The sequence below is a fragment of the Haliotis rubra genome, unplaced genomic scaffold (assembly GCF_003918875.1).
Source record: "Haliotis rubra isolate DU_JTF1 unplaced genomic scaffold, ASM391887v1 Scf17, whole genome shotgun sequence".
NCBI classification, from domain to species: Eukaryota; Metazoa; Mollusca; class Gastropoda; order Lepetellida; family Haliotidae; genus Haliotis; species Haliotis rubra.
In genome coordinates, this window is record NW_025765669.1 from 3,912,760 (window position 1) to 3,934,066 (window position 21,307).

At 38.1% G+C, this 21,307-nt stretch overlaps 1 protein-coding gene across 7 annotated transcripts in view; it reads right to left on the reverse strand.

Moving 5' to 3' along the window:
* Positions 1–2,382: 2,382 nt before the first annotated feature.
* LOC124272488 (arf-GAP with GTPase, ANK repeat and PH domain-containing protein 1-like) overlaps positions 2,383–21,307 on the reverse strand; it is an 88,215-nt gene continuing 69,290 nt past the window's right edge. For 6 of the 7 annotated variants that reach the window (XM_046707684.1, XM_046707682.1, XM_046707680.1 and 3 more), the window contains 9 exons: positions 18,743–18,934; positions 18,015–18,088; positions 17,345–17,422; positions 15,100–15,178; positions 14,130–14,247; positions 13,396–13,506; positions 12,207–12,294; positions 11,133–11,300; positions 2,383–10,570 (listed from right to left, as the gene is read on the reverse strand). In XM_046707684.1, the coding sequence (XP_046563640.1) occupies positions 10,370–10,570; positions 11,133–11,300; positions 12,207–12,294; positions 13,396–13,506; positions 14,130–14,247; positions 15,100–15,178; positions 17,345–17,422; positions 18,015–18,088; positions 18,743–18,934 (1,109 nt within the window). In that variant the 3' untranslated portion in view covers positions 2,383–10,369. The remainder of the gene's footprint in view (positions 10,571–11,132; positions 11,301–12,206; positions 12,295–13,395; positions 13,507–14,129; positions 14,248–15,099; positions 15,179–17,344; positions 17,423–18,014; positions 18,089–18,742; positions 18,935–21,307) is intronic. The other variant, XM_046707678.1, reaches the window with a different exon arrangement.

Here is a 21,307-nt window from a genome sequence, read left to right on the forward strand (position 1 = left end):
CCAACAGTATAAGTAATCAGGGCTCTCCCAGGAAACCTGTCTGAATACTTCAATGTTTTCTTTTTACAGTTTTACAAAGCGATTGTAGTTCTACGACTAAGGTTGTAACTACTATAATATACATATACGACAGTTGTAGTGCTACAATTCGATTTGCTTAGCGAAAAAAACTTGTGCCAAAGAATTTTCATCCCATTGTTAGCTTTTACATTTTCAACTCCTCTGCAACCAGAAAGGTTTAATCTAAAACGGACAAGTAACTGATAAGCACAGAAAACTGGAAGATATTCACATAATTACTATGTCAAGTATTACAGTGATGTTGATTGAGACTTCTATAAATATTTTGTTCTACTCTGAAGATCAACTGTTTTATAATCAGTTTTACTTTGAAGTTGTAGTGCTACAAACGTAATTGCTTTGTGAAACAATCCTGAGCGTAAGTGTTATCAATTCATCTAAGCTCTTACATTTTCAACTCCTCAGCACCTAGAAAGGCTTCATCTGAAACTCAATGGAAATGGCGATGTCGAGCATTGCAGCGATGTTGCATGCGACTTTTGTAAATATTTTGCTCTACTCAGAAGGTAACGGTTGTATCAGTTAATAAATGGCAGTTATATTTTGAAGCAGTTTGTCTGACAGTTTATGTCATTACCAATGACGGTGTCTCCGAGTCATGACTGCAAGTGTTTGTTCATGAAACAGCTGCAGTCTATCTGTAGAGACATGTTGAGGATCATCTTCAGAACAGTGGCAGCTGGTATTTATGTCATTACTGATCATTTGTAGTGTCTGTATAATTAACTATTAGCTACTGTCTACCATATGATGTACATCTAATACTTTGTAATTATTGAATGTGATACAAGTCGTGTATTTTCTACAATAAATCTATGTGAACATGTTTGTTACTATAACTTGTATATGACATACAGATGTATGAAGACTCATGAAGATCTGGCTTAGAATTGATCTTCAGCAAGCCACGCTTGTCGTAAGAGGCGACTAATGACATCAGATGCTCTGGCTTGCCGGTAGACACATGTCATCGGTTCCCAATTGCATAGATTAACGCTCATGCGTCTGATGGCTAGATTGTCGGCCCAGACTCAATTATTTACAGTTTTATGTGCCATTCATGGATAAAATCATCCAGAACAGACATGCCGAACGAGCCTTTGAAATTGCTGTAGCCAAAGACTAATAAATTGAGGACTAGTAAAAATATGAAGGTGGTTATCCCCGACGAGAATGATTTGAGGATTGTCAGAATCGGGGAGCCATTCCACAAAGTGCCTGACGAGAATGATTTGAGGATTGTCAGAACCAGGGAGCCATTCCACAAAGTGCTTAGTACTAACTCCCATACTTAAACATTGGCTTACGATCATTGTAACACTAAGATCACTTTGTGCAAGTGGGCACTGAGTAACACTGACAGGACAAAGGAAACTTTTTCAGAGTGAGTGAGTGAGTGAGTGAGCGAGCGAGCGAGATATTACACCGCTTTTAGCAATATTTAGCAATAATCCAGCAATATCATGGCAAGGAACAACAGAAATGAGTTTCACACAATGTACCCATGTGGGGAATCGAACCACTATGCTACCCCAACACATTTTTCAGAACTTCTAAAGCTGCACTAGCAATATTACAGTTAAAGGACGCCACGACTGGCACAGCATCAGACACAGGTCGCTGAGTCAGTTTGCAGTGCCTTGACCATTAGGCTTCCCAATCACCCTGGAATAGAGAGGGCGGTGGGGTAGCCTAGTGGTTAAGGCGTATCGCCCCTCACGCCGAAGATCCGGGTTCGATTCCCCACATGGGTACAATGCCTGATTCCCATTTCTGGTGTCCCCCGCCATGATATTGCTGGAATATTGCTAAAAGTGGTGTAAAACTAAATCTCACTCACTGGAATAGACTGAGATTGACTGACTGAGTTTGGTTTTACGCCGCTTTTAGCAATGCTCCAGCAACATTACGGCTGGGGACACCAGAAATGGGCTTCACACATTGTACCCATGTGGGGATTCGAACCTGGGTCTTCGGCATGGCATGGCGAGCCAACGCTTTAACCACTAGGCTACCCCACTGCCCCACTGAATAGAGAGAGTATAGTATTATACCACTTTTAGCAATATTCCAGCAAAATCACCGCAGGGGACACCAGAAATGGGCTTCACCCATTGTACGCATGCAAGGAATCAAACCCAGGTCGGTACTGTGAGGAGTGAACAATGCAGCCACTAGGTTACTACATCGCCGCCCTGGAGTAACCCCAGGTTTCAGTATTCAGCGTGTCATCTTACGCAGACATAGTTCTGACACAGTACCACCCTGTATGTCAGAGAAAAAACAAAACACTCCCTGTTATCCACTTTGTTGTATTGTTTATTTGTACATCAGCCCCTGGTTGTATAAAATATCTACACAAGTTGACGTCCACAGTCCAACATGTAGAAAGCTTTCAGATGACGTCAACTGTTTTTCGGTCAAAGCATTGTGGGTACAGATGACGGACTGTTAAAGATGTGGCCCCGCCCAAGTAGCGAAATCTCACAGGAATACAAGTCTTTGTACATGCTTCTAAAATCAGCTGATAAAACATCAAAGAGCTTGGAGGACAGAGATAAAGAAGTATATTTATGTTAATAGTGTCTTCAGAAGATGTACAATGTCAGGAACTTAAGTACAACACACATGGCAAATGTACAACTTTGTACAATTCAGATTTGATGCAGTCTAAAATAAGAATTTTACAATAGAATATGAACTGTAAAATATTTAAATCATAAAAGAAAAAAAAAAAAACAACCCCAAAAAACAAACCCACATGCCCTTTCCTCAATGTAAGTCAGTCGATCAAAATAATCTTTAAACATCAAATATGACCCTAAGCAATGCATGGTTAATGCTTGAAATGGGATTCAAAACAATCATCACATCGTTCCTTTCATGCAGCACAGGAAAGACAGACTGTCGTAATAATAATCATTATAATAATAAAACAAGATAGGTAAAATATGGATAAACATGATTTAAAAAGTACAGACTTTACTGGGAAAGTTTAAAAATCAAGTAAGTTTTGCAAGGGTATGCATAGAAATATAACGAACAACGACTGATATGATTTATTGTGAGCAAGGATATAAGGTTTACCTCAAGCATCTAAAGACTGGAAACCTACTTTGCAGGTCCTGAATATCAGCAAATACTGAAAGCTTTAATTTTGAACAATAGATTAGACATTATTAGTCGATATTTATTTTAGCAATTACATTTCTATTTGACAGTGAAAATACAACCTTACTAGCACAAACTTCGAGCACAGACCACACTTGCTATTGTTTTCTATGTGATGTTGAAGTATGATCCCTTCCTTTCAAACACATAAGGCCACAACAAATTGATTATTTGTTCATAAGAATCGCATCATTTTCCTATTATACAGGTTGTCTTTAGGAAAATATAACCAAAAAAAAAAAATACTTGGCATAGCCTGACCTGTCACATTTTTGTAATTATATTTAATTCAAGCTTATTTCACTTACCATGTTTAGTAGAAACTACGGGTCTAATATTAGGTTATACTTATAAATGAAAGTTTGGCACACATATACTGTAGTGTAAGTTAAACACAAGTGACAGAGTAGTGTCACATATAGACGTTTATAATCACCATTTGCTTCTAAATGCCATTTTTCAATATGGCACCAAACTGCAGCGTAGCTATCAGTGGGAGAAAATGAGATCTAGGAAGCAGCTGGTTCCCAATTTCTTAAATTCCAAAAAAACAAAAAGGACGAAAAAAAAGAAAAGAAATTAGTCTAAAATTATAGCCATACTAAGATCTATGTACATCTAGGACTGCTGTAAGCTAAGAACAGCTCATGTTATGTACATACGGACGAACAAAATATTTTAGCATCTCAATAACAATTGCACTGCAGTTTTGCCAGTCTCCACAAATGGCATACAAATAAATAGGACTTCTCATGGATCTACTATACACTAACATGAATGAAATAAATGTTGTTGATAACCTGGATATAACTTAATTAGAATAAATGACAACAAATGTATGATGATGGTGAATAATAAAGTTATACATTAGGGTTGACACATGATCAAAGGGAAACAACTCTAGCTATGTGCTTGCAAGGGAGATAATTTTGGTGGTTCACTTATGTTCCACAGTTGTGTCAAAAACATTGTCAGCACCTAGTCAGCAATATCCTTCAAACAAGTAAATAAGAAGAACACTCTTTCCAAGTTGAAAAGACATTCCTTTTTCAGATATTTTCAGTGTCGCATAGCCGTGAAATGATGCTTTGAGATCAAGTTTAACATAGAGATACCGTGTGTCACTATTTGCATAAAGTCATAATGGCCTTTAAAGGAGGTAGAGCATACAGGAAATCATCAAAGTAACTCAACAGTTGTGTAAATACTTCATAGGACTGGCGATAAATTGATATCATGAAGTAGCATACAAGATACTAAAAATTAACATTTATATTAAACCAGAAACAGATGTGCATACATTTTGTGCTTCAAGACATTATCTGAATGTTTTCCTACTGCAAGTTAGCAATGTCTAACGACGTGTTCAAGTTAAAGTGATCTGGAAAGTTTTTAACTTAGAAATCTGGAAAGTTTTGAGCCATGAAATAAGAGCTAGTAATTAACAACTGCTTCAACTGGATCTGATAAGTTTTGTGACATCCAGATGAAACTGCTGACAAAGCTACTGTAGCATGTTATGTAATACATGTAGGAGTGACTGACTGAGTTTGGTTTTACGCTGCTTTTAGCAATATTCCAGCAACATCACGGCAGGGGATACCAGAAATGGGCTTCACACATTGCACCCATGTGGGGAATCAAACCCGGGTCTTCGGCGTGAAGAGCCAACGCTTTAACCACTAGGCTACCCCAGCGCCCCAATACATGTAGGAAGCGGAGTGATGAAATAATAAGTGTTACAGTTGAGTATTAAACCATAGCTGCATGTGTGTTCTTGTTGACTGGAGTAGTGCGTTAACCTAACAAAGTAGACAGGCTTGCTTATGATTTGACTCCTCAGAGTGACGTGAGTATGGTTTTACACCACTTTTAGCAATATTCCAGCAATACCATGGCGGGGGACACCAGAAATGGGTTTTACACATTGTACCCATGTTGGGAATCAAACTTGGGTCTTCAGTGTGGCGAGCCAACGCTTTAACCACAAGGTTACGCCCCTGATCTGAGCCTGAAGATTAGTGGCAGGTTGGAGAATTCTCCTGGTTAGACTACTGACACAAAAAATAATGTGTATAAAGGACAAAACTGATGTGAAGATTATCTATATAATCCTGAAGTGACAATGTTTGGAAGTGAACAAAGGATATAGGCCACCTTGCATTTTGTGTATGTTGTTTGTCTTACAAAATGGGAAATTTTAACTATAAATTGTATATTTATATACTTATCCTATCTCATGTGTCAACTATTTAGATCATGTCACTTGCAGATTCCAAAGTACTTTCTGCATACAAAACTTTCCAGATTTACATTAACGTGAAATCATTAAAATGAAAACCATTGTGTCAAACAATTTCCCAGCAGGCATCAGAAAGTACCCATAACCTCTAAGTACACACATAACCTACGAAAAAAACTCAATGTACAGTTTCTTACCTCACATGAAAAGTTTTTCTTAACAAAGAAACCTCCTTTGAATCAACTTCCTGAGAAAAGTAGTTTTGCATAGCCATTTCTAAGTAGAAACACAAAATATGTGCTTAAGCCATACATCCTACTCCACATTTGCTAAGGATCAAAGTCATCTTCAGTTAAAGGTGTAGTCCCTAGCAAATGTATAATAATGTCTGAAACTTAACAACATAACCCGTTCCACATGTATTTCTACAAAATGTTTGACAATGAAAACCTTAGGACATTAATTTGAAATTTCTTCCAGTAATTGAAAATTTTAGGTGAAACCATTCCTGTTAAAGAAGACCATTAACATGTTGGATGCAAGGACCTAGTTCTGGGAGTTGGATCCATTAAATGTCATTGTTCAATACATTCTCAGTACCTCGGTTTACTCTATCAGAGACCCTAGAATGAAATCTGATGGAACATCATGGTTTTCAATGGTATTGCAATCAGTGGTACAGTCCTAACTGAAATAATTCAATAAATTTTCCAGCTTGAATTGTGGTTTAATTGCATCATGACTAAATCAGGTTAAGTTGTTGCCTCATTGTTAAAGAATGTGAATACATATTAGATACAGTTAACACCAGACAGATACACTTGACAGATTAACTAAAGCAAAATGAAAGAAATAGGCAGTCCTTTATTATTTTTTTAACAGAATAGCAATGACAATTTTAACTACCCCTATATTCTTTCCTAATTTGCTTATCGAAAATGAAAGCCACTTAAGGAACTCATGGTCAATGTGAGAGTTACTTCCCTTTATACTACAGAGTTGTCTACCCTACTTCATGTGTTGTATTTGCATATCAGGAAGTACTGTGGATATCAGGAAGTAGTTCCAGACAAGCCTCGACCAGTAGATCAGGTCACATGAATGAGATGTGCGGAGCAGTTGTCGTTCTCTTCTTATATATTGTCTCAGTGCATGTGGAAATCAGTGACTGTTAAGTCTTATGCTGCTCTTGGCAATTTCCCAGCTATATCATAGTACATCATATAAAGAATGTACTTAAATGTACCAATGTGAAGAATCAAACCTGGAATTTTGGTGTGGCCACAAATGTATAACTTATACGTTACTAAACCCCTAACAGTATCAGAATTAAACAACCTATGAACAAATCATGACTGAAAAGGTGATTCTGGTTTTCTGAAGTTTAGAACCTCCAATAGTTGACATTAATAATCTGATGACATAAAATACATACTTGAGACACATGGAGGGTGATGACAATCTATCCAGGCTAAAGTGATGTTGCAGCTTAGCAGTGAAGGAAGATCAGGACAAAAGCAGACACTTGGCACATGGGAAATCAAGTCGTCAAAGATAAAGCCATTCAAAAATAATTTGATTTACAATTCACAAAGCTATTTTCTACCTGTTATTAGAATTCATTTTAACAGGACATCAGCTAACAAGAACATGAGTCAAAGTCATACTGAAAACATGACCATGATTAACATAGGTCCCTTGTCCCAACAATTCTATTTCCAAGTAATTCCTACCCTATTGTTTTGTTTTCTATCAATCCGATGCCCTACTCTTACACAAGGAATTTCCTTTTAAATTTCTCTGAACTAATTTACATTACTCAATCACTACTGCATTTACAAGATATGAAAATAAGTATCTAATGAATGTATACATTCAGTTCCAACCTGCTTGATTTCTCACCTATCTAGAGAAAATACTAAGCAACTCCCATGGCGCTTCCTAAGCAAGCACTAACAATTACTGCATGTGTTCTTCAATCTATCAATATGCTGCAAAAAACCAACAAACCTAATCTCAACAACTTGCTAAAGGTTAACAAATATCTAAAAATATACCATTAAAAAATAGTAGGGGATATTCCATTTTGTGAGTATACCACTAACCAATGCCAATGCATATGAGAAAAGTATTATATATCCACACAGATGACACATTTCCAAAGGAATGGAATAAATTGTCACATTTTCTGAATTTCCCTTCATCATCTGTTTCCTCCTTGGCTTCATCATTTGCATTTTATCAATCTTGTAAATCCAATATCCCCTACTTGTTTTGGATGGTATATGTTCTATAGATTAAGTAAAGTGTGAAAAAAAAGAAGAAGAAAAAAAGATGAATTCTCTTGTAAATTGTTGTAATGTCTCATCCAGCTCCTTTTGTTCATCTGTGATAATATATTCGCTACAATTTCCCAAAGTGCAGCTGTTAATTCAATAGGTCTTCTATTTCAATATCCTTTCCATGTATCAGACCTAAAGAATCAGTTATTTGTGTGCTTCAAAGATAAGGTTCCAAAATACCTGCACATTACTGAATGTATCTGATTGGGCACATGATTATTTATTAGCTCACCATGGTAATTGAAGAGTTTATCCTATGACCTTTCAGTCATGTCTATTTGACTACAGTTAGAATATTTACCTACTTTGTATAATGGTCCATAAATGATATAGTTGATTACAAACTAATAACACTGATACTGTTTCAGGCATGGGGCACACACGATTCTGAAGTGCATCCAAGCCCCATGTCTGTTTCTACACCAAATGCCCTAATCGTGACTGTACTAAATCTTGCTTCAAACATTAGATAACATGTTAACAGTAAAAATCACATAAAAAGACACTGCCACAAACCTAACATATGACAATCTTGTCAAGAAGTGTGTTGAACACCTGAGCAATCGTTAATTAGTCATTTTCATATACCTGCTTAAGTAATGACTGTTAGAGTATATTAAGTGACTAGCTTCAGAGATGCATCTGATTGGTTAACATCAACATGAAATGCAGCAGTGATAACTATTTCAACAATAACTACAAAACAGGGTGTTTCATACTTTGCACAGATTAGCTCAAATAACAAACTTTTAACACAATGCTGAAACGGGAAGAGATCAATCTATCTATAGATTAACGTGATTGAATAGAGAATGAATTTGGACAGGTTTGTATGACAATGGGATTTCATGATAGGACAGAAAATGTAAATGTCGAATGCCGACAAGGGGTATAGGATTCAAGATCAACAAAGTAACAAAAGCCAGAGCCTGCTGCCTAGACCAACAGGTCAATACTGTGACAACTAGTTGTAGGAAGATACTATCTACATCAGCCAGCACTTATATTGCAGAAACAGTTGTAAGACAATTAGTACCAGGGTGTAGATGACTCTCAACAGTTTGGGAAACCCTTTAACACACAGAGATCAACTCCTACATTAGCCATCACACCCAATAAATAATACTACCCACAAGAAGTTAAGAACGCTAATTGTTTTTCATTTGAAATGGCCATGACAGGGTAACTATAGTCATATGAAGAAAATCAGGGTTTTTTTTAACTTCTTTCAAGTAGTACATACTTCTAAGTATTTCTACGTTCGTATACTTTTATTGGAAAGAAATATCAATTCCAGGCGTAATTTGACTACAAGTATTGAAATGTTATCCTAGGATACTAATAACTATGGAGAAATTGAAAGGTAAACGGTTTCTTCATACACGGACACTATTGAGAGTTCTCCACACCAAAGTTGTGATAAAACATGAGCACACTTCAAGAATACCTAAATAAAACAAGAGTTGTCTACCCTGGCCTCCACTCAAAATCAATATTGCACTCTCAACTAACAGCATAGTTTCAAAAACAATTTCAACATGTCACATGAAAATGCATTCATATGATTAGTGTCATGTATTGACGTAAATGCTTGTTTCCACACAACTGTCCATTAGTATGAAAAGCTTTTCACCAAAAATGCCAACAATCAAAACGTCACTTAAACCAGATTAACACAACTCATTGGTTCTGTAACTTAACACAACTGAAAAACACTACTACTCATGCCACAGTGATTAGATGATTTCACAGCATATTAAATGGAAGTGATGAAAATACAGAATCCTTAATAAAAAAAAATTGAGTTTTTTTTTGTGGCATGGAGCATGATTACCTAACTAAACGATGATAACAAGATCCACACCGACTCCTACTGTAAACAAAGATGCTCTGCTATCTTCTGGTGACCAGGGCAGACACATGAGAAATCCCTATACGAAGTCACAAGATATGATTGCATATCTCCATACAGAATAATTTACACGGTCTCTTTATCACAACATTATAACGCTTGTAGTCGGTAACTTCCACGCAGTTACCTTGGATTGTCCCAACCTAAGCCACCATTTTGTGTCAGGGATTCTGGGAAGGCAAAAGTGATCCCACTGAACGAGGATGTCCCTTCCTCAAGCTTGACCTCAATTGTGAAGATCTCCATTGGCAGTAGCGTCCAATCCATCATCCTTTGCACTTAAACGCTGACATCAGCTCAAGGCAGTGAAACCGTTTAGCACTGGTTGCTCTACTAGTGTGCAACTGAAACAGGGCTAAGCAGCGAAACATTGACACACATGCGTTATGGGCTGGTACGTCAAACTAAGGCAATCTAGCTAATCACCTTTCACGTACATATGCCATCACTGCTGTCAAAGTGGTATCGAAACGTGACATAACCTCTGAACCTCACTGACAACACCAAGTCGCACTGGGACTGCACTGGGACTGCAATGGGACTGATATTTGTGTGTGGTTTCCATGAATACTCAATGCTTGTGCCCTTCACACTCGTGTCTTTTCGGTCTGTGGTAACTGCTCAAATAACACTTGCAGGCAATTTGTCAAATACATCATTTTTGCCCGAGGGCTGAGCACTGCCCCTCCTCCGCGGCAATGTAGGATGTTCGGGGCAGCCATTGTTAATAAGGAGCTCTACACATTCTGTGGATCCTGAACTCTTGGCATACCACAGAGCATTCCGGCCTTCGTGGTCCACCACCTTCACACTGGCATTATTCTGGAAATTAAATACAATGTTTTCATTACTTAACAGGCTCAGCTACATCTCTCACTGAAAATTTTATTTCACAAGACTGACTGACTGACTGAGTTTAGTTTTATGCCGCTTTTAGCAATATTCCAGCAATATCATGGCGGGTGACACCAGAAATGGGCTTAACACATTGTGCCCATGTGGGGAATCGAACCCGGGTCTTCGGCGTGACGAGCCAACGCTTTAACCACTAGGCTACCCCACCGCCCCCTATTTCACAAGAGACACTGCTACAACAAAATAGCATCACAGTGCTTCGCTTTGGTTACTAGGGATTACGATCAAATGACATCCGTTATCCGCCACTGAATCTGGTTATGAGTACTTTTTAACACACTGTTAACAGTGTGATAACTTTAACAGAATAATTTTACATTATAAATTTTACATATAAATAGAATCTCATCCTTATTTCTTTTGATATAAAAGATATAGACTTGTGTCAATAATAAGCAACATATTCATACATCATGTAACTTCTTTTAATATATTGCCACTGAAACTTCCATCGTATTGTTCCACTTACCCACAGCAACAATTGCACAAAGACTACATTTCCCAGTGCTGCAGCTATATGAAGTGCTGTTCGGCCATCGTCTTTACTGTATGGGGCATTGATGTCGTCTGGCTGACCATGACCCAGGATTATGACAATATTTCGGATATCTTCGCGGACCAAAGCATCAATCAGTTGCTGTAAAACAAAAGTCACAGAGCGTCCACAGTGAATTGTACTGAATTAAGTCTTTAAAACCTATGCTGGTGGCAAAATGATGGGTGAGGGATTCATGCTCAATTTTGTGGTTAATCACTTAAAATGGACACTAGTCCAAGGAGCCTTGCAAACACATTAGTGCATATATGCCTGCAGATGTGTAAGTGCATTTATCCTGAATGCAATGTAGGAGACATCTCACACCTCAACTCACTTCACCTCATATCACACGTCACCTCAGCTCACATCTTACCTCAATACATCTCACATCTTACCTCATTACATCTCACATCAACACTTCTCACCCCACTTTACCTCATATCTCACGTCACCTCACTTCACCTCATATCTCACGTCACCTCACCCCACTTCACCTCATATCTCACGTCACCTCAGCTCACATCTTACCTCAACACATCTCACATCTTACCTCAACACATCTCACCCCACTTCACCTCATATCTCACGTCACCTCACCCCACTTCACCTCATATCTCACGTCACCTCAGTTCACATCTTACCTCAACACTTCTCACATCATACCTCAACACATATCACATCTTACCTCAATACATCTCACATCTTACCTCAACACTTCTCACCCCATGTCTCACTTCACCTCACATCTCACCTCAAACGTCTCACCCCACTTCACCTCACCTCAAATCATCTTGCCAGACAGTTTGCACAAGGGAATAATTTTTTACGTTTACAAAATACATCTTCTAATGAGGACCGCCTACAGAGGTAATAAATCTCAATTCCTGAGACTAGCTTATAACAATGTAATATTCGCAATTATGAGGACCACCAATGAACATGTTCAGTTTGTACTTTGGCACATCTTTGCTTTGTTCCAAGATGCATCTGATGCAGTCTACTCACCTGGTTTACTGGGATATCCACATAGGGGAGAGGTGGTAATAGCTCCTTAAGTTCATACTTGGATTTAACCCATCTCTCCTTCTCATCTCTGAAACAGTCATCAGCAATTGTGTCTTATATTAAATGAGAACTCACAGTAACTGATAAACATGCTTTTGACACTGAAATAAAGCATGGCATGTCCTAATCCAAAGCTTTAGAATGAAGTACTTACAAATATGTTTTCACTCTTTTTCGTTTCAAAATTAGACATTTATAAAGAATAGTAAGCCAAATCTATTGGCAGTTCATAGTGCAAGCATGATTATGCAGTCAACAAGACTTATGGGAAGCATGTACAAAGTGTTGCATGTTTTTGTTTACAATATTTAGTGTAATTAACTAGTTAATAATTCAGTTTGAGCCAGCCATCTAAGTGGTTGACATTCAATGCGAGGGCAAGAACACCCTGTCTACTAAGATGCACGCTGAAACAACCTAAACCCATTGTTTGTTTTGAAATACCTAATTCACAATATCACACCTGTATGACAGCAGTCTGTGAATAAACACAGCTGGACTAGACAATCCAGTGACTGATATTATGAGCACCGAGCCAGGCAGTTGAAGTACAATACAATGCATGGGCGGATCCAGACATTTTGAAAGGGGGGATTCAGGGGGTTCGAACCTCCTGACCCCCCCAATTGGCTCTGCCAACGAAAAAAAGGATATCTTCAATGTGGTCTTAAGTCATTTTCAAAAAGGGGGTGGGGGGTGGTTTGACACCATAACCCCCCCACCAAGATCTGCCAATGCAAGGTAATCAACCAAATCACCAAGCCTAACGATCCAATCCATTTGGTTCACCTGTAAGACGATTGAGTGAGTGAGTTTAGTTTTACGCAGCACTCAGAATATTCCAGCTATATTGCAGCGGACTGTAAATAATCAAGTTTGGACCAGGCAATCCAGTGATCAACATCATGAGCATCAATCTACACATTTGGGATATGATGGCATGTGTCAACCAAGTCAGCGAGTCTGACCACCCGATCTCACTAGTAGCCTCTTAGGACAAGCATGTGTTGCTGAGAACTAATTCTAACCCAGATCTTCACAGGTCGGCTACTCTTATGACATGCAAAGCATATTGTAGACCTGCCCAGAGACCCCAAGGGTATTAACAATGAGCCTGTGGGGGTGTTACCTAGGGGAGGACTGGGTAGGCTTGGTCCTCTCCTTAGCACCAGCACTAGCTTCCCATACAGAGTTGACCGTACTATTGCCAATAGCAGTCATCACCTTCGTCACCTCCGGCCTAGCAACAAATGAAACATACTTGAATGGATAAATAGACAAAGACATAATAACATTTAAGTAATGTCCTCGGATGCCAAATAGATTCCTCAAAGCTGCATATAACTTTTCATATTTTTACAAACCAATAGTTAAGACCACATGTACAACCAATTCCAAATTATATCATTTTTTATTTATAAATTATAACAATATCTTTCACATTAATTACAATACATCTGTTGCAGTTACAGATAAGAATTAATTAGTAAATCACCATTCGGATTGATTTAAAATGTCAGTATTTTTCATTCAATGTTGATAAAGTTTGATTCTACCTTTCACTATATTAAACTTATACAAACCTGTGGAGGTTATGAATTCTTTGAAGAAAGTCCTTCTTGGGGTACATATAAGCATTCAAATGTCCATTTTAAAAAGCCTACGACAGTTGTAACTATATTTTAATAAAAATATTTACAAAACAAAACATGTTTTGTCTTGTGAGACCACCCCTATAGGGCCCCTGAGGGGCCCCCTACCGGCAAGAACAGGTAACTCTAGCCAACAACCTCGCACCTCACGTGTTTTGTTTTGTAAGGAGGACTTCTTCTGAAAAAGAATTGTTGCACTCAGTGCACTTACGGCCATTCATCCAAGTCCAGAGATCTAACTTTGGAGATGTGAGTTCCTAGGTTGCGGTGGATGCCAGAACACTCTATACAGATCAGAGCTCCCATGTTAATACTAGCCCAGTCAGGGTCTGAAACAGAGGTCCAGTCATACAAACATTGGTGCCACACTGTCAGTGCCACTACCAGTCAATCAGATACTCTCTCAAACACAGATACTCCCACTGATCAAACCGGAATAATTCATATTGAAAAGCTGTGGTATTGCAGGTAAATGACAACATAATGTTGGTACTGATCTATAGTGAGTGAGTGAGTTTAGTTTTACGCCGCTTTTAGCAATATTCCAGCAATATCATGGCGGGGACACCAGAAATGAGCTTCACACATTGTACCCATGTGGGGAATCGAACTTAGGTCTTCGGCGTGACGAGCGAACGCTTTAACCACTAGGCTACCCTACTTCCCCAACACATATCTATAGTGAGTGAGTTGGGCTTAACACCCCTTGGGACAGTATTCAGGGTATATGAAATCATATCCGATTACATTGGGAAGAAAGCGTCTCAGACTTTTACCACTTTGGTCAAGTACTAAAGCATGGGTAAGGTGCTGTCATACCTAGAACATGTGTGTCCTGTGACACGTGACTGACTGACTTTGGTTATACGCCGCTTTTAGCAATATTCCAGCAACATCACGGCGGGGGACACCAGAAATGGGTGTGACAAGTGAACAGCTTCCCGAACAATTGGTTTCTGTCTGTTGCAGACAGTGGAAAGCAGCAAAGCAACCTATCTTCACATGACTCCATTAACTGTCAGTCACCAGCAGGTAATCATGGAAATGTATCTCATCTGGATGTGACCTTGATATTGTACACACTTAGTTTGACAGCAGCCATTTTGTCCCTTAACGCATGAAGTGGAAAATCCAGTACCAACTGACAGGTGACAACATGCATCCACAGTGTCAAGTCTTACTTGGAGAGCCACAGTCTGCACAGGCATTGTTTCCCCTCACATTTCGGATTGCTTGCATCCCTGCTACATCTGTCAAGGCCTGTAAAACAAACGTTCATACTATATTCCTAATCACCATTTATTTATAACTGTTCACAATTCACAGGGATTGAGGAGCAACACTGGCATGCAAAGTATTTTGTTCGCTAGTTTCTTTAACTCAGCCATTTTCCATCAATATGGCGGCGATCTGTAAATAATTGAGTCTGGACCAGACAATCAAGTGACTTCTTTGAGTGGCATTTTGGAAGTCAGATAGAACAAGTATATATGGATGACAACTTCTTTTATTCTAGAGCACCACGTTTCGATACAGGTTCTTGCATTTTCAAGTGTGAATGGTACAGGGAGAGAACAGGTGATATATATATACAACAAGACTAATTAACAAGGTAAGGTGGAATAAGAATGTGATGATAACACATAAAGGCATAACAGAGGATTCCAGGGATAAACATAGAGGCCAGTGGAAGCCAATCAAGTGATTTGCCAATGTGATATGATGAAATACATCAACTGAATCAGCAAACCTAATCAGCTTAGTTTAAGCCTTTACAACAGGTGTTCCTAAAGAACAACCCGTATCTTCACAGGTTTGAAAAATATTTCAGAGACATCACACAATGTCAGTGTGATGTGAAAGAAATCTAAAAGTGATAAATGTCTAAGATGGTGACCACCTAGGTGAGACCAACAAGCCCTGGTTTGGTGCCCACACACCTAAGGGCGAACCAGGATCTGAACCCATGATCAATGGTCAAACAGATGCAACTCTTCACAGAACATCAGAGTGCCTCAAACATGTGGACTATCAGTGACTTGAAGTCCATGATTATTTGAAGCAATTTAATTTTACCTGACAATACATAGAGACACCTATCTGGCAAATGCATATATAAAAAGAATCTCACCCAAGTGTCTTTGATATCAAATATATCACGAGTTGATAAAGTTACAAATATCCGAGGCTTGCCGAGGATGTTTTTACTTTTATCAACGAGTGTTGATATATTTGATATCAGGAGACAAGAGGGTGAGAATCTATTTATCATCAAAACATCACTCTTTTTTAGTTTTCAATGAAAAATGTACATCTCTGAACACAGTACTGCCATTAGACTTGCAGTGCAGCGATGTCTCAGCATTGTGACATCATCAAGCTCATGACGTCATAGCATTGTCAGGGCATTGTACAAAATCTACTGGCAAAACGATATCTCCTAGGAGAAGTGGAAGGAGAGCATTGAAAGGAGCAGTATCACCAATTTCAGTCTCAGTCAAACTTGTTGCCACGGAAACGCCAAAAATATTTTATTCAGAATTACAAAACTACCAAAAGGCACCAGTACACCGCCATACCAACCTATGTGCCAAGTTTGGTGAAGAAATATGGAACGGTTTTAGAGTTCAGCTCTGGAAAAGGGCACAATCACCAATTTCAGTCTAAGTCAAACTTGTTGCCATGGAAATGCCAAAAATATTTTATTCAGAATTCCAAAACTACCAAAAGGCACCAGTACACCACCAGACCAATCTATGTGCCAAGTTTGGTGAAGAAATATGGAACGGATTTAGAGTTCAGCTCTGGAAAAGAGCACAATCACCAATTTCAGTCTAAGTCAAATTTGTTGCCATGGAAATGCCAAAAATATTTTATTCAGAATTCCAAAACTACCAAAAGGCACCAGTACACCACCAGATCTATCTATGTGCCAAGTTTGGTGAAGAAATATTGAATGGTTTTAGAGTTCAGCTCCGGAAAAGAGCACTACCACCAATTTCAGTCTAAGTCGAACTTGTTGCCATGGAAACGCCAAAAATATTTTATTCAGAATTCAAAAACTGCCAAAAGGCACCAGTACACCACCAGATCAATGTATGTGCCAAGTTTGGTGAAGAAATATTGAATGCTTTTAGAGTTCTGCTCCGGAAAAGACAAATGTGCATGGACGGACGGACGGACGGAGTCCATTTTAATACCCCCCGCAAAACGCATTGCGGGGGATAATTATTGCCTTCCAAGCTAGTGGGCAGGAGAGACCCAGTGGTTTTAGGCAACATTCTGATTGCTATGTTTTTCATTATGAACTGAGAACATTGTATGAATTAATACTCATCTAAGAAATGGACACAATATAGTGTGATAAAGTTCATCTTCCCAAAATATCCATGTGATATGATTCAACTATAAACTTAATCCAATTACCTTTGACTTTGAGCTATCATTGCCTTGAAGACTAGTAAGAATTTGCTGCTCGATGGCACACACCCATTCGTCTCTTTCCTGAAATAAAATGGGGCAGGAACTTTAACAACATGACATTTTTCTTACAAAAATATACTGATCATAGCTTCTCAAAACTGAAGAATTTCAAAACAAGCTTATCCTGCTAGCCTGAGTCATCTTGACCAATGGTATATATAAATTTCAGGCTCATCACAGGTATAATTATTAGTCTGCTTGTGATTTATACCAAGCATTCTATACCAAGCAATATTCCAGCTATACCTAATAATTATGATAAGTTAACTACCAGGCAAAGATTAATCAAATACCCACCAAATAACAGTTCAGAATTGCTGCTTAGAATCAGTGCATAAATTATTTTTGAAATGTGGCCTGTCCATGGACTGGCTGGGCAAAAAAAGTGACCAGTCCAGAACAAAAATACCCAGTCCCAAAACTAAAACTCTTCATTCAAACCAAGTTAAGTTTATTTTTTCAAATATTCCCCCCCACCAAAGGACAGTGTTACTTATTCAAGAGACTGTCCTTCATAAAAATAGACCATCAAGGACGATGGGATGGGCTATATTTTATACACTGTTAGAATGTACATTTCAAGTACCATGAAAACCTGAACATGTGTACCTACCTCCCCATTTCCAGCCTCAAAGTGCCATTGTTTATTTTCTAAAGAAACTATAACAAACTCGTAACCATCAGAATCTGAAAAAGAAGAAGAAAAGAATGTAATGAATATCAGTGCTACTTTATTTCAGCATATAGGCTGGGAAACAGATAAACAATAAAAATACACAACACAACTGAAATGCGTACAAGAATCTGTTATCCTGTTACAAAACTCGAGGATGAAGTATAATTGAATTAAGTAGTTGAATTAACTCAAAATCAGGGGCGTAGCTACCATTATGAAAAAAGGCCCGGGCTTACACATGGTTGTTGGGCAAGCCCTCAATAGTCAATAATATCTAAATATAAAGCTTTGCAACCTATTGGGCTTACATGAAAAAACTGGCTTGCTACGCATCTGAAAATGAAGCCCAAAGTGAGTGAGAGTGAGTGAGTGTGGTTTCACGCCGCTTTTAGCAATATTCCAGCAATATCACAGTGGGGACACCAGGAATGGGCTTCACACATTGTATTTTCAGCATGACAAGCAAAAGCATTAACCACTAGGCTACCCCACCACCTCAAAGACAGTTAAGTTTTACACCTCTTTTCCCAATATTCCAGCAATATCATGGCAGGAACACCAAAAAATGGGCTTTACAGCTCTAACACCCAATCCCTAAATGAATTCCAAATGAATTCCACACTATTTTGGCCATAAATTCCACAGACCTGCATCCACACACTTACCATCTCCTTGACTAGGATCAATATTTTTAATCCCTCCACTTTTCGCTCTCCGATGCCTCTTTTTCACATTGGGAGTCTCTGCTTTGGAGCTCAGTGCTGAGTTGTTGATACCCAACCTTGGTACTCCTGAAGTTTTCGGTCGAGGAGGTGGGCGTGGCGAGGGACGTGGTGAATCAGAACCATCAAAACCAGCTGTAACCAACAAACACAATCACCATAAACACTTCATCTCTGATGATAAATACTGAAATAAAATACTTGGAAAAATAAATAAGTTCTGAATAGCATGTTCTCAGGAAAGTAGCTTTATTGCCTCAAAACTGTTAACATTGGATCACCATAATATCAGGCTTAATCAAAAGTTCATTACATGAGGGTACGAGGACAAAAGATCAGAGATTGAGTATTAAAAACATCATTCTAAAACTTATAATTGCAAAATTGTTCATCTTGTTGGGGAGTTACTTGTTCAACTCATCACTAAAAAATTAAAATGATTGTTATTATATTGATTATTCTAAAAACGATCAGATAAGATTAAAACAAAAGGAAAACAAAGTGATTTAAAATGATTCCAGAAAAAGGGAATAATGCAAATTGGGTGTAACAAACGCACAATCACTTCGACTGAATGTAAGTGGAATGTCAGTTGATTATTGTTACGAAATGCAAGTTCCCATCACCAGTAGCAATCTCCAAGTATCTGTATCCATTAATGCCTTTTTACAAGGTAGCATCAGGTAGTATACATATATATCTATACATCTGGAATACATAAATTAGTATTTTACAAATGTTCTTTCATCAACTGTCTTCTTAAGAGTTGAAATGTCTCATACTCGAATTCATATTCCCAGACTGTAGAGATATTTCAAATATTCTTATGGTCCTTACTACCACACAAACAAACTTGAATTTAAGGTGAAAAGTGAAACATGTGCTGTACAAGTGCACCATAACTAAAACATCACATATCACATCGATATTTCCAGAGAGTATAGACATTTCAAGTATTCTTACAGGTCCTGATTATCATCCATATGCCCTTGAATTCGAGGTCCAGTGCTGTACAAGTTAAGTCATTACTACAGTGTTCTACCAAATTCACTTATCCTGAATGTTTGGGTATCGCAAGTACCGTGGAATTTGAGGCGAAGTCAAATATAAGCTCTACCAAATTAGTTCAATGCATATACAGATATTGTTATTAAATGAAATAAAAGCTGTTCAAGCGAGATCCCATCACCTTGCCTGCATATGATGTAATAAGCAAGATTTGCCATCAGATTGGACTAATTATACTGCCTTTCATATAGCATTAATAAAACCACACCTTGCAAACATAAAGTACGATTTATCATTACTCACCGATATTAATAAGTAAGAATCCATTTCATGTGATATTTTTATAGTGAGATTTTATTTATCACTCTTTATCACTTCTTTTTCAGTAAGTAATAACCAGTAATAACAGCAATGACAAATATAAAAGTATAGCTAACCACCTTCAGTTACAGAGAAATTAATGATGTCATACAAATGATGTCATAGAAACAGATGATGTCATAATGGTCTGCAAAGCATTGTGATGTCATTCAATGCAGCAATATCTCCTGTGGGAGCCAGTTTTGGATGATAAATATTACTTTCTTTCAGACTACTTAAATGTGTTGAAGGTTACTTAGTCATGCCTCCCTTCAATGTCCTGTTGTCAGACAGATCTACAGATCTCCGTAATGATAAATCTGTTACAAGCATTGGTCGTATGTAAGGTGTCTCCCCACAGGAGTTCTCAGAGTTCTTCTCAACCCAAATTACCAGCATACATTCAGTATAACTCAAATATCCAAACAGTTTAACTTGTGAGGTAGTGAACATTTCATCTTCACTCTATCATCCTTCCAAATATAAAGTCTGAGCATCACTTTATTTTTCAGTTGCAAATCAGAGTTTAAATTGAAAGTCCTGGATTCCTTGAAGCGTCTAGAATAGGTACAAGAATAGGGCACTGACAGATACCTTGGATACATCGGTCGCATGGGTTCTTAGTAAGACCTAGGTACATGCATGATAACCACAACTGTGGTTAGTCACAAGATATGTTAAATGACACAGGTTACACAACTCATTTGTGTTTGCATTACGTTTTGACTATTTCTTCTTACCTACACTTTTGAGTACATATAAAGCTGCATCACACTTCAATGTATGAAAGATTAGATTGTATTAAATATTTTTCCAGGGCTAAAGCAGAACAATTCTAAACAGAACATTTTGTATCAAACTCTTTGAGACCTACAGCACATACCCAAGATCAAGAATTAAGGGGTAAGGTATCCCAGTAGTAAATCTGGACTCATCCCAGCCCTAACCATTAAACATGGAACTTCTACTTCAAGTTTATGACAAGGATCCCAGGACTTTCATCCTTACCTTACCATCAAACACTGCCATGGAGATAACTAAAATACCATTGCAAATATGTACAACTGACTGAAGGAGCTGTTGGTGGTAATACACCAATATAACACCTTAGACTAAATATACCACCTCACAATGAATGAT